The sequence below is a fragment of the Orycteropus afer genome, unplaced genomic scaffold, assembly GCF_000298275.1.
Source record: "Orycteropus afer afer isolate SDZICR_OR568_19922 unplaced genomic scaffold, OryAfe1.0 scaffold00001, whole genome shotgun sequence".
NCBI lineage: Eukaryota > Metazoa > Chordata > Mammalia > Tubulidentata > Orycteropodidae > Orycteropus > Orycteropus afer.
In genome coordinates, this window is record NW_006921588.1 from 36,340,998 (window position 1) to 36,355,945 (window position 14,948).

A 14,948-nucleotide genomic window follows, 5' to 3' on the forward strand; every position below is an offset into this window, starting at 1 on the left:
TCAAGTTGATTTGACTCATAGCAACCTGTTCTTGGGTTTCTGAGACGTTTAGTCTATGGAAGTAGATTGCCCAATCTTCCTTCCAAGGAGGTGCTAGTGGGTTTGAACTGCCAGCCTTCTGGTTAGCCTTAGGCAACAAATATTGCCTTCCAGAAAATTTAGTCTAATTCATATATCATCGATAATATATGAATGCACTTGTTCGCTGAATCCTGGCAATATTCAATTTAATAACTTTTATATGCTTACTATTTTCTTTATTAGTGTAATAAAAAAAAAAAAAAAACTGCCATCGAGTTGATTCCAACTCATAGTGACCCCCATTGGGTTTCCAAAGCTGTAAACTTTTATGGAAGCACATTGCCCCATCTTCCTTGCGTGGGTTGGCTGGTGGGTTTGAACCACTGACGTGGTTAGCAGCCAAATGCCTTATCTGCTATGCCATCAGAGTTCCTTTATTAGTGTAATAGTTATTTTAAATTTTTCATTTAATATAACATCTAAACATATTTTCCAACTCTTTCTTTCATGATTGTATTCCCCTTTAGTGAGTTTCCTATGTATTTTCTTGTAACAGTGGAAAAAGGCTCATTTTACAGGGTTTCAGTCTCAGTGGTACAGTGGTTAACCCCTAGGCTGCTGACTGAAAGGTGGGCAGTATAAACCGACCAGCTGCTCCACAGAAGAGTTCCACTCTGCTCTGTAGGATCATGTGAGTTGGAATCAACTCAGTGCAATGCTTTTTGTTTTCAGTTGGAAAGATGTGTGCATGATGGCTCACTGTAAACATTAAGTGCACATTGGGGAGTTCAAGACATTTTCTTTCAATCAGGCTTTGTTAGATTAAGGGCCAGTAATTAAATAAATCTTAAGTAAAATATGCCATGTTGAGTCATTGAAACTTGTCTAACTTCTGTTATCTTTTTTTTTTTCCTCCATTTCTTTTAAATTTTTGTTTTTTTCTAGGCTCGAGAATTACAGGCTCGAGTACTGAAACGTGTTCAGATAGAACAGCCAGATGCAGTCCCTGCACAGAAACAGTTAGCAGCTGAAATTTGTGCCGAGATTGCAAAACATTCTGTTGCTCAGCGAGACCATGAAAAAGCAATTAAGTTTTATAAAGAGGCTCTTGTTCATTGTGAAACAGATAATAAGGTCAGTTACCTTTGTACAGTTTTAAACACTTTTTATTCCAGATGTCATCTCATTTCCCCAAAAGTAAAATTCTTACCAGTTTATTTGTAAAGAAGATTTGAAAAGAAATGTGCTTGAATAATTTCTTTTAGAAGGATCAACACAAGGCTGGTCCCTATGAGGCAAAGGTTAAAGATGTTCCAGATGTCCAGCTTTCCCAAACTTCTGTGCCACACTCTCATCTCTGATACCAACTCCTCCTCCTCTCAGTATTCTCGGTCCTGTATTAGGGTATGTGTATCGTCTCACAGAACTCACATACTCCCAAAGAAATGGCTCATGTGGTGGTGGTGGAGGAAGCTGGCAGGCTGGCAAGTCCCAAGTCTGTGGTAGGTCTGGAGGATTTCCCCCAACTCACATGGTTGCGGGGGCTGGCGAGCCCAAATTGGCGGGTCAGATGACCAGCTGCTATCTCAAGTCTGGTGAGATGATGAGAAACCAAATGCAGGACTGGAGTGAGAAAGAACCTTCTTGGAACATTCCTGGAACATTCACATATATACCATCAAGGAAATGAAGGGTGGTGACTTGACTCATACCTTCCAGCAAGGTGGGACTGAAGTTACATCCCACCCTAAGCAAGCATGTTGTTGTTGTTGTTGTGTGCCATTGAGTCAGACCCAGCCCATAGAGACCCCTCCTTGGGTTACCGAGGTGGTATTACTACAGAAGTAGATTGCCCAACCTTCCTTCTGAGGAGTGGCTGGTGGGTTTGAACCACCAGCCTTCTGCTTAGCAGTCAAGTGTCCTAGGCACTACGCTACCAGAGCTCCTAAACAAGCATAGAGACTAGAATTTACAATACATCACAAAATGGAGGACGATGACCAGAAGGGCCATATTAAGCAATTCACTGCACTGCAGGCCATCCCTTGGCTCTTCTAGCCATTAGCCCTTTCACACTTGAGGGATTAACTTGCTCCTCCCAAATCATTTTACCAGTCCCAAAGTCATTAGCAATTAGTCCTTCAGTAGGGCAGAGTCCTAGGGGTGTAGTTACTCAGGTACCAGCCATTCAGGCTTGCTTGTATCCATCTGATCTGATCAGGTACTCCTAAAGTTTGTCTCATCATCATCCTTTTTGGCCTCGGATAAAATTTAACTGAGAGAAGATTATTCCCTTGCTCCAAGCCTCTCTTTAGGTATCAGCATAATGTTAGGTTTTTCTCCACTACATAACCCATTTACCCATTCCTCTCCCTCCAACTATTATTTCTCCTTCCTTCTATTTGCCCTTTATTTTTACCCAAACTTTCTTGGGAAGGGACATCAGGTTCAGCTGCTGTGCCAGTCCAGATTGCTGGTAGCAAGACCTGTCTAGTAAGTGCTTTCCCCTCAGTCTGCTCCCATTCATGTTGGGTAGGGTTACACAGGTACAACATTAGTGGGGTATCTCAACCACTGGGCAAGATGCTAGTACACACTGTCAACCTCAATTTTGCCAGAGAGTGGGAAGGTATAATCCATCCCATAAGGCCCTTGCATATAAGTTCAGAGGTATAGTTACAGTCTTTTGCTTAGGAAACACCCCTGCCTCTGACACCCACAGCTGCATCCCAGGTCCTGAGACCACAGCTTCTGGAAGGAAGAAAGCAATGTCAAGTGATATGGGGAGGAATTGTACAGTGGCACCAGCATTTTCCTCTACCCCATCTTCCCCAGATCCCCCAGGAAAATGTAGGAATCTGTCCAGTGGTGATCCTCCCTTTACTCTGTCCCCACAATGAGTGTGAGCACACACTCATGAAGGCATTGAGCCAGCCCTTCATGCCTTTTATCGCCCCCTATTTTAGATAACAGGTGTTTCAGTTGCCCATTCCAGTTCTTTATCAAACCATTACTTTGAGGATGGTATGCAACATGGTATGTCCACTCAGTGTGATGTTTCTTGGTCCTTTGTTGTACCCTGTAGGCCATAAATTATGTTCCTTGGTCTGAGGAAATAGAACTTGGTGGCCCAAATTGGTACAGTGTATTTTGTTCCAATCTTTTAATTGTGTTTTTGGCATTTGCATCTGTCACAGGATAAGCAGAGCCCAATCCAGAGTAAGGATCTGTTCCTGTGAGGACTTATTTCTAACTATCTGGAGCCATTGGCATCATTGGTCCCATGTAATCAACTTGGCAGCTGTGTGCAGGGCCTTCCCCGCAGGGAATTTGCCCCATAGCCGTCTGTAACCTCTGTCTTTCTTGCTGACAGTCAGAGCAGTCCTTATTGGTATTTTGTGTCTCAGACGGTGCAAGAAGAATGTATCTATATTCAGCCCATCTCTGCATTGCTGCAGCACCCTCACGTCCACTCCTTTCATGCATCCAGTTGGCCACCTCAAGGGAGCATACCAACATGTTCATTTGCTGATTCCAGTTGCCTTCCAATCCAGGAAAGGGATTCTTCTGATGGGCATCAACATGGCTTACTCTAATGTGTCCTCTGAATTCCCAGAGTGCTTTCTATAGGCCCATGCCCCACACAATGTCCCCTTAATAGTCCAGTTTCTATCACCCATTTGCCTGACCAGATAGCCACACCATTGGCCACTGCCCATGAATCAGTAAAAATCCAAACATATGGCCTCTCACTATTGCCCAGTTCTTCCATGACAGCTAAGAAAACAGCAAGCAGTTCAGGCCATTGACCTGACTTGTTCTTACCTTCTTCATTCAGGGTCTTTCTGTCTGCTGGTCTTAATGCAGCAGCTTTCCACATCAATTGTTGTCCATGTACGCTGGAACTGCCATCTGTGAACCAAGTGGCCTTCTTCTAGTTTGCAAAAAGTTGTTCGTACAGGGCACTGTCCATGTGGCAATGGGTTCTGGCAACTTCTTAGGTGGATTCAAGGTAGACCTATGGGAAAAGTGACTACCTGATTATGGATACAGTGGGTGCCTCCCTTCATTCCTCCAGTAGCTTGTTCTTGTATGAGCCATGTCCATTTTATTATGGAACTCTTTTGGGCACCACCTTCCTTATTAGAATATTTCTGATATCACCTAAGACATTATGGGTATTTCAGGTGTCATGTCCTTCTGTCATTGATGCAGTCTCAATCAGTGCCCAAAAGCAGGTGAGTAATTGCCTTTCATATGGTGTGTATCATGTTGCAGCATCTGGAAACTTTCTATTCCAGAATCCCAATGGTCATTGTAGGGTGGCGTTCTCAAGTTTTTGCCATAAGCTCCAGTCTGCATAAGCATGTTTACCAGACACCGCCAAAATCATGTCTGGACTGGGCTAGAAAAGCCATATCAAGTAATTAATTGTACCACAAATAATATCAAAAATACAAATTAAAAACTTAATATTGTTTCCAGAAAAATCTTTAAAATACTTACATGATGCCTTGAATTAAGAATGCTAGTGTCTAAAAAGTTTTGGAGCAAAAAAAGCAATATAAAGTAAATGTGCTCTCTGATTTTTACTATTCATCTTGTGTTTTAATAATCATTTTAAAGCAATTTCTCTTAATCTCACATAAATAATAGGATCTAGATGATTCAATTCAGTTTATTAAACAACTGTTGTATAGTTCTGTATTTCAATTACTATTAAGTGCTAAGAATTCAGATGTGACTAGACTGAATTTCTGACTGCAAGTGGCACAGTATGGGCATAGCTTAAAGATGGTATGCTGTAGCAAAATTATTTATATAGTCTGGTTATATAAACTAAGGGAGCTCTGGTGGCATAGTGCCTAAGGCATGCAACTGCTAACCAGAAGGCTGGTGGTTCAAACCCACCAGCCACTCCTTGGAAGGAAGGTTGGGCAGTCTACTCCTGTAGTGATACCACCTTGGAAACCCAACGAGGGGTCGCTATGAGTCGGATCCGACTCCATGGCAGTGGGTTTGGTTTGATTTGGTTTATATAAACTAAAATGTTATTACTCTTTTATATCTCGATAGATTAATTTTTAAAAAATATTCTAATAAATGGATAAATACTTAAATAAGTGATGCAGAAGGAGAACTAAAAACAACCATAGTCTAGAATTTAAAGTTTAAGATCTGTCATTTTTTTAATTATTAAAACTCTTTCAATACTTACTTGCTGCCGTTGAGGATTGTGACTCATAGTGACCCTATAGGGTAGAATAAAACTGCCCCCTAGGGTTTCCAAAGCTGTAAATCTTTATAGAGGCTGACTGCCACTACTTTTTCCCAAGGAGCAGCTGGTGGGTTCAAGCCACCAACCTTTCAGTTAGCAACCAAATGCTGCTTTAACCACTGCACCACCTGAACATCTTTCAGGATAAAAATAATCCTTAGTAAGTCACAACCAAACAGATACCCTTTCAGTGATAAACAAAAGTTAGAATCCTAGTTTTAAATATGAAGCATACCTTAGATAATATCTGCTTCATGCTTTTTCATTTCGAAATGAGAAAACAAGTTTGGAGAGGTAAAAACAACTTGGCCTCATCATGAAGAAGCTGGAACTAGAATTCAGTCCCCTGATTTTAAAATCAGTGTTCTTTTAGCAATGCCTCATGTCTACATTTCAAGCTAGTTATCACCTGTTTTTCCTTTTACTTATTTTTTCAATATGAGAGAAAATAGAGATGGGCATGTCTTTAGTTTTCCTGCCTATAATGCTTGATACTTTTAGCTTAGAAATTTTTATTCAAGTAATGTTCAATCTGTTTCCAGATATTTTCCTCATTCATTTTTTATTCCAAACAGTTTCTGTATAATCTTGTCCTTTTCTGTATAGATAATGTTGGAACTGGCACGGTTATATCTGGCACAAGATGACCCTGACGCCTGCCTGCAGCACTGTGTGCTGCTTCTCCAGAGTGACCAGGACAATGAAGCCGCTACCATGGTCAGTCCAAGGGACTTCAGCACTACAAGGCAGCTGTGCTTTCCGTTCCATGTCGAAGGTTCAGATTTTATGAGAGAGAGAGGCATGGCTCGTTGTGGCTTTTAAAATATTACTATATTTCTAACATTATTAGTATACTTTACCAGGCAAAAACCAAGAATAATTAGCATTTTATTCATAAGAATGAAACAAACTTATCCCAGGCCTTTACTTGCCCTTTTGTGCCTCGTTAAATTTTCTTTATGCCTGAAAGCATGCTTGGTCAGGCAGAGCTCATGTAGTGTAGAGCTATAATTTGCTAAAAACCAACGTTTAATACTTACTCAGACATATTGGACCAATTTAAGAATTTCAGTGGGACTCTCAGGCAGAAATTTCATGTGTCACTTGAAATAGTATGTTTTAAATAAATTGATGCCTAGCATTTCTTTCTCCTCCTTACTTGGGTTGAGAGGTATTGGTTACCTTTTTAAATGGATGTAGATAACATTTTGTGAGGTTCATTCCAAGTAACTGTTAAAACTAAAAAGAAAAATAAGACATTTTTAAAATACAAAATAAGAAAATCTCAGTAAGTCTTGTTAAATTGTTAGTCTTAGCCAAGTCAAGTGAGGCATCTTTTTTATGATAGCAGTTAAGAGTGTGCAATTCACTTCAGATTCTTGTTTTTAAAATAAGCATTTGAATCACATTTTTGGCTAAAAACACAGTTTTGCAAACAGTGTGATTTGTTTCACGTCTGTGATTATCTTTCTTACCCCAATCTCAGATCTAATCTCCTCAAGGTATACTTGAATTTTAAATGTTTACAACACACCTCATATATTTCTTATGTACTTTCTTAGTGCTAAATGCTGATAAGAAGATATGCTTTGAAAAGTATATGGCAATATTTTTAAAATGAACTTTACCTTTATAGATGATGGCTGACCTCATGTTCAGAAAACAGGACTATGAACAAGCAGTGTTTCATTTACAACAGCTTTTAGAACGCAAGCCAGGTAAATATTCAACCAGTTATATTTTTCTAGTGTAATCGACTCCCTTTGTGCTTTTTATGGCTGTTATACCCCTTGGAAAAACCCTAATCTTAGTTGGATCCAACCCTTTGTTTCCTGAACACCTGCACTTGAGCCGCTGAAATGGTTGTAGGGAAAATGAAACAGTTCACTGGTCTCACTAGAAATCATGAACAGAAACCTCTGTTGGATCCTCAAGAGCAGCCCAACCACTTTTCACACTTTTATTTCTCTTCTTTCTTAAACTTCCAACACCCTTCTCTCTTCCTTATTCTCAGATAAAAACCTGACCTTTTCTTTTCCTGAGAAAGTATAAGCAACTGGAAGAGAATTATCTATCCTCCTCTGCCTGCTCCACAGCCTTTGTATTCTGAAAGGCTGGGATCCTTTCTGCAGCCAGCTTCTCCCCACATGCACTAGATACCACCTTCTTATTTGGTAACAGGCTTTGCTCCTGCAATAACTCTTCCTCGTGCATCATTATTTTCTTAGTCATCATCCAAAGATACTGTGATAATCTTCTTGCTTTAAATAAATCAGTCAATAAAAACTAGCTCTTAATTCTCCATTTCCTTCCAGTTACCACTCCATTTCTCAGCTCTTCTTGCAGCGAATTTTCTCTCAAGAATTTCAGTACACTTCATCTCTTCTCCTGCAGGGAAGTTGATTTTGCAGTGTGACAGGTGACGTCTGTGTTGCCACATCGTGTTTGATTTCCAGTTCTCTGCTTACTTGACCTGCCATCGTTATTTGACCCATCTTTCTTTACTTTCTTTACTTGTCTTCTGCGATGCTAGACCACCTGATTTTTCTTCTCCCCAGCTGTCTACTTTGATGTGGTCTCTGCTGTTAGATCTATATTTTATTACCTTTAAAAACAGGCATGCTCATTGTGGTAGTTAAGGTTGCATGTCAAGTTGGCTGGGCCTGGTTGAGTGGCTGGGCAGCTGGATGTAGTTCTTCCCCATGGTGGGACTGGTAATTAATTCCATGATGGAATCTACTGGAGCAGCTGAATAGCTGCTTAGGGATTTCGTCTGCTTCCTGTATATAAGAAGCAACTTTGAGAAAGGTCTCCAGCTTTTTGGCACACTTGAACCCTGCATGTAGCTGAGTCTTCATTCAGCAGCCTGCCATGCTCTGCCAATCTTGGGACTTTCAATAGACTTGAATTAGTGGCCGGCTGTGTAGTTTGGTAACACCAGGACTGTGCCTTTTTGTCAACTGTGGGCTTGTCAGCCTCAGCAGTCAGCAGCTGTCTGAGTGGAGAAAAGCCTCTAGCTTCAATGGGCCAGGAGCTGGAGGCAGAGCTGAAGCCCAAGGTTGAGGGGTTTTCACCCAACCCTAGAGCCTGGCGCTTTGAACTCAGACTTCTAGCCTCCAAAACTGTAAAAGAATAACTTCCAGTTTGTTAAAGCCATCCCATTTATGGCATATTCTTGTGAGAGTAGCACTAGCTAACCAACACATTCCTCTTCTTTTTATACATTCACCTGCTAGTTGACTTCAACCAGGCTTTTTGTGTCTTGTATATGGTGATGTCAGCCAAGTGTAGATCTCCATTCCTGACTGATATACAACACTACCTACTTGCATTTCCACTAAAGTCCAGAGGATCTCAAACTTAACATATCCAAAATAGAATGCTTGATCTTTTTATTCCCTCCAAATCCACTCCTCTGTCTTACTCTTGTGGTGTAGTAAATTACCTCATATGGCTTTTCTACCCATAAGTCTTTGTAAACTCTGTGGTGGAATTTGCTGTGAGCAACTGAGGAGCTCCTGATTATAAAAGTTATCCACTTGGGGTATTTCTGTTGGGTGCAACACAAAGCAGTGTTCTGGGAGGTTCCTGCTCTCTCTTCAGGTGCTTAGAATTCTGATGTTATGATTGGCTAGTTTGGCCACTCTACCAGGCTCAAAAGGAATCCTCCTAGAGGCAGAAGAAGTCTCTCTCTGACTGCTCGTTGAGGAAGACGTGCTGCTGAAAGAGCCATGTGCTCCTGAAAGAGACATGCATTGCTGAGTGAGACACCAAGGGACACTCACTGTTGGGAGAGAGATTGTGGCCTGGGAGAGAGATTGCACGTTTTTCCTGAACTTGAATTGTAGCCTAGTGCTTCCCTAGTAAACCCCGTAATCTGTGAGTTGTGTGTGGCCACTGCAGTGAATTATCGGACCCAGGAGAGAGGTGGTGGGTGCTTTGGGAGGAACGGTTGATGAAAGGGCTGGAGGGAGCAACATGTCTGGCCTTGCAGGAATAGGCCTTAGGCTACTGATGGTGTTTCCGTCTTCCTCTTATGCAGTTAGAGGAGGCCAGGAGATGTGGCCTTCTTACCCTTTTAGCATCTCTGTAAGTGGACCACAATTCATTCATTTACTCAAGCCCCAAACCATACAGTTTGCTTCATCTTTTCTCATATACTACATCCTACTATCAGCAAATCTGTTAGTTTTACCTACAAATATGATTATGTAGAATTCCATAATTTTTTAACACTTCCACTGTGACCCCCTGCTCTAAGTCATTGTCTTCCACTTAGATTATTGTAACATTCTCATAATTCATCTCTGCTTCTATTGCTTGCTGAAAAATCATTTGGAAATGCTTTCGGATTAAAGTAGTAGAAACCCCCAAAATCCCAGTGGCTTCCAAAGTAAAATGTTTTGTTTTTCTCTTCTGTAAAAGAAATCTAAGTATACTGAGCTGGAGTAGTGTGGATATTCTACTGTATCATCAGGAAACTTTAGCACCTCAATCTTTGTTCCACTCTCAGTAGCCTAACTTCCATTCTAGATGTCATCTCATGGGTCAAAATGATTGCTGTCAGTTTAATGATTGTGCTATATGCAAGGGCCTAGATGAAGAAGGTAGGGGTGGAGCTGGGCAAAAGGGCATATCTCCCAGGTGAATCATCTCTTTTTCTTTAAAAAAAACTTTAGAAGCACCTACATGGATGCAAAAGAATGTGACAAATGCATGTTCTGGTTGAAAGCATAGAATAAAAAGATAATTCTGATAATAAAGAAGGAAAACAGGTAGTAGGCAGGCAACAGCCCAAGGAAGTTAGTGCTATAATACTTGAATTCACTGTGCTCTCTCCCTAGTGTATGTTCCTCCCATATACTCATATGGCTGCTACTTCATTTCATTCAGTTCTCTACTCCATTGTTGCCCCTTTCTTAGAGAGCCTTTTTTTATAAAGTAATATGTCCTTTTGCACCACGTTATTTGTTGTTTATATAACAACAACAAAAACTATAAGTAGTAGAACATAAGCATCAAGTGGCCAGGAATTTTGTTTTCACTGCTGTTTCCTGGACTTGGAACACTATCTGAGCAAGTTGGATAGAAAGACAGGTAGGAGAAAAACAGGAACGGCGGGTAGGGAGGGAGAACAGGGAAATATAAAAGAAGTGAGAGGAAGGGAAGGAGGGAGCTTTGCAAATTACTGATGAATATATGTCCCTTGTATGTGTATCACTTAAGGAGTTATGGTGGCACAGTGCCTAAGGCATTTGACTGCTAATCAGAAGGTTGGTGGCTCAAACCCACCAGCTACTCTATGGAAGAAAGATGGGGCAGTCTAATTCTGTAAAGATGTACTGCCTTGGAAACCCAATGGGGGTCACTGTGAATCCAAATCAAACTGATGGCAGTGGGTTTGATATATATGTATATATGTATGTATGTGTGTATGTATATCAGAAATTGTGGTTGCACAGGGTTTGTCCCAGTGGACAAACCTCTTGGACAACCAAGAGGCTGATGGTTTGAACCTACCAACTGCTCCTCAGGAGAAAGATGAGGCAGTCTGCTTCTGTAAAGATTTGCAGCCTTGGAACCCTCCAGGGGCAGTTCTTCTCTGGCACGTAGGATCACTATGAGTTGGAATTGACTCCTCAGTGGTGGGGTTTTCATATGTGTCCCTAAAAAGGATTTGAAATTGCAGGGGAATTTCCAGAGTTATGTTTCTGTTCTTCTGAATCCTAATGCCTTCATCCCAAGATGATACCATAAGCATCAGTCTGATAAGGGCAGTGTGGACACAGATGTGGCTTAGCTTCAAGAAGGACAACTCAAAGGACTTGATCTACTCTGTGTGCTGTATATTTTGGTTTTTTAGGTAATGAAAAGTATGTTTGAATTTAGAGAACAGCGCTTTCTACTCAAATATAAAATACCTCTGGTTAAATCAAAGATTGAAAGGAAAAAAATCTTGTTTTTATAGTAATGTCAACATTTTTTTTTCATTATATTTTTAATTTTCTCCCAACTTTGGACTGCCTCAGGCCATTTCATTGTTTCTTGCCCATTTGTCATCAGCTTATACAATGATATTATTTAAAGTAGTCCACTTTGCCATCTTACCTTTTCTGTTCCATCCAAAATCGGGGTCCATTTCCCCATCCCACCTGCGTTTCTTCCTTTTTAAAAAAAAAAAAATATATATATTCTATTGAGTTTTTGGTGAAAGTTTACACAGCAATTAGGTTTCCATTTGATAATTTTTACAGGCATTGTTCAGTGACATTAGTTACATGTATCACAATATGTCAGCATTCTCTTTGTGTTTTGTTTGTTCTCTCTCCAGTACTCTAGTTTCCTTCCCCCTTATCTCATCATCTTTGCTTTTGAGTAATCTTTCACCTTTTCATCTCATACTACAGTTTTTAAGTAGGCACCGATCTTATAGGTAACATCCTTTATTTTGTGTGCTACTCTGCTGTTCGGTTGAAGGTAATCTCAAGAGAGAGGCTTGATTCTTGGGTTACAGAGTATCTCAGGGTGATAGTCTAAAGGAGTCCTCTGTTCTCTACTGTTCAGTTTGTCTGGCAGTTTTTTTTTTTTTTTTTTTTTCTTTTTAACACTAATTCGTTCTGCTCTACATTTTCCCCCCATTTTTTCCAGACCATCTGTTGTGACCCCAGTCAGAATGGTCAGCGGTGAGTCAGGCATCATCTAGTCTAGTCTCAGGGTAGATGAGGTTGTGGCTTGTGTAGACTTGTTTCTTTTCTGAGCGCCAAACCTACTCTTAACTTTCTTCAGGTGTGTGGTGGTTATGTTTCTGTGTCACCTTAACTGGGCCTGGTTGAGTGGCTGGGCAGCTGGTAGTAGTTACTCCCCATGATGAGACTGGCAATCAGATCCATGGTGGGATCTACAACAAGCAGCTGAGTAGCTGCTTTGGGTATGTGGTCTGCTTCCCACACAGAATTGTGGTCCAGCCAAGTTGACACACAGCTCCAACTGTCACAAGGTGTGAGTCATTTTTTTCCGTCACTTTTACCTTGAGTTCCAGACTGTTCTTTTTCCCCTTCTCTGAGCTGCCATTTAAAGGTGATACACATAATATTTTCATTCTATCTCAAGCTGTTCCTGTTTCACAACTTTTCCCTCCAAGTGAATGATCAAGCCTGTTTTTTTAATAAACAAAACAAAACAAAAAGATCTATTTCCTTATGAATATGTTTAAGCATTGATGCCAATATTGTCCTCACACATTATATGATTTGAAGATGCCCTGGTGTGTAGTGCAAATTTTGTTTCTCCCAGATTTCTTTTACTTGGTACATTCATTTTTTTCAATAGGTATTAGTAAAATTGGCTACTTTGGACTGCCTGTTTACCAACAAAATATAAATTATTCATAAATTCAGTGTGGTGACCTACCCCAGTAATACCAAATTACTTACAACCACTCCTCCAGGTCTTTGTGCTTTGTTTTAACTCCCTTTGGCCTATAATAGGAGCTCTGGTGGTATAGTGGTTAAGGCATTTGGCTGCTAACCAAAAGGTCAGTGGTTTGAACTCATCACGCCCTCTGTGGAAGAACAATGAGGCGAGGCAGTCTGCTTCCATAAAGATTTACAGCCATGGAAACCCAGTAGGGTTGCTGTGAGTCAGAACTAAACCAATGGCAGTGAATTTGGGTTTTTATGTTTTTGGTTGGTCTATAATATACTTTCCCTTCTTCATCCTTCCTCCTCTGCCTTTTCCAACACATAATCCAAAATATCCATTCCCTAAAACAAAACAAAAAACTTTAGCCCCTGTGCTACCACCTATGTTATAAGCTGCCTAATGTGATCCCAGTAGGGTGATTAACTATCCTAGTTTGTCTGGTACTAAAGGTGTTCTAGGATGTGGGACATTGAGTACTAAAACAAACAAAGTCCCAGGCAGAGTGGGATGATTGGTCACTCTAATCTTGGGTCAATTCATATCTACCTCTTTACCATTTATTGTATTTTGTTTTCTCCATTAAACTGCAAACTTCTCACATTCAAGGATCATATCATGTTAATCTTATGCCTCTAGCATCAGACAAAATGCCGAGCATGCCAGTGGTGCAGAGTAAATGTTTTTTGGTTGAATGGATCAATGAATGATTGTGAAATACCAAAGTCATTGAAAAATACAAAATTTCAAATAAATTATTATCAATGTGCTATTTTATGTTTTTAATATTATTACTTTTTGCTTCATTCCTAATAGGACTTTACATACTTATCCACAGATCTGTTTTGTCTGGATTACTCCAAAATATATCCTACATTTTTGTGTATGTCACTGATCTTCCTCATTAGCACAACTTAAAACTTCAGATTAAGACTCTGTTTTAGCTTATTTCAGAGATGTACTGTCCAATTTAATTTAACCTGGCTAGTTGAAAATCCTTCTGATAGATTCAATTACTGCTCTCGATGAATTATGTCCTGTGCTGGTAACCTAGTGCCGCTCTGACAAAAAATATACCACAAAAGCATAGTGCCTAAGGCACTTGACTGCTAACCAGGAGGCTGACGGTTCAAACCCACCAGCCACTCCTCGGAAGGAAGGTTGGGCAAGCCTACTTCCGTAGTGATAACTGCCTTGGAAACCCAAGGAGGGGTCGCTAGGAGTCGCGGCCGACTCGATGGCAAATAACAACAACAACAGTTGAAAATCCTTCTGATAGATTCAATTACTGCTCTCAATGAATTATGCCCTGTGCTGGTTACCTAATGCCGCTCTGACAAAAAATATACCACAAATGGGACGGCCTTAACAAACAGGAGTTTATTCTTACAATTTGGAGGCTTTAAGTCTGAGTTCAAAGTGCCAGCCGTTAGGCGCTGGGTGAAAACCCCTCAGCCTTGAGCTTTAGCTCTGCCTCCAGCTCCTGGCCCACTGGAGCTAGAGGCTTTTCTTCACTCAGACAGCTACTGGCTGCTGAGGCTGCCAAGCCCAAGGTTGACAAAATAAAAAGGCACAGTCCTGATATTACCAAATCACATGGCAGGCCGTTGATTCAAGTCCATTGTAAGTCCTAAGGTCAGCAGAGCATGGCAGGCTGATGAACAATGACACAGCTACATGCAGGGTTCAAGGTGCCATAAGCTAGAAACCATTCCCAAGGCTTCTCATTATATACAGGAAGCAGACCACATTCCCAAAGGCAGCTACTCAGCTGCTTGTGGTAGATCCCATCATGGAGTTGATTGCCAGTCTCATCATGGGGAATAACTACCACCAGCTGCCCAGCCAAGTTGACAGACAACATCACCACCACATGTCCCTTCACCCTCAAAATCTCCAAGTCATCTTCAGTTCTTCCCTTCTCTTACACTAATTGGTTAACAAGTCTCATCAGTTCTGTCTACTGAATAGCCAACTCTCACATCCACTCGCCTACTGCTCTAATTAAGTCCCTTATCACCTCTCATCTGGAGTAATGCAGAGTTTCCCAACTAATCATCTAACTTCTAGGCTCTTATTGCTCTGGCCATCATAGGACTAGCATATTGATTCTGAAAATGAAGGATTCCTTTACTTAAAACTTTAGGATGGCTCTTTCTAGTGCAGTCTAAAATCATAGCATTATTTTAATACATGTCCCCAAATTTCCCTTCCACTTCATATTTCTTAT

The 14,948-nt window shown here is 40.7% G+C and overlaps 1 protein-coding gene across 1 annotated transcript in view; it reads left to right on the top strand.

Moving 5' to 3' along the window:
- The window catches only part of TTC21B (tetratricopeptide repeat domain 21B), a 109,781-nt gene that overhangs the window by 77,667 nt on the left and 17,166 nt on the right, over positions 1–14,948 (top strand). The window contains exons 20-22 of the mRNA XM_007947718.2: positions 967–1,155; positions 5,906–6,016; positions 6,936–7,017. Coding sequence (XP_007945909.1) covers positions 967–1,155; positions 5,906–6,016; positions 6,936–7,017 — 382 coding nt within the window. The remainder of the gene's footprint in view (positions 1–966; positions 1,156–5,905; positions 6,017–6,935; positions 7,018–14,948) is intronic.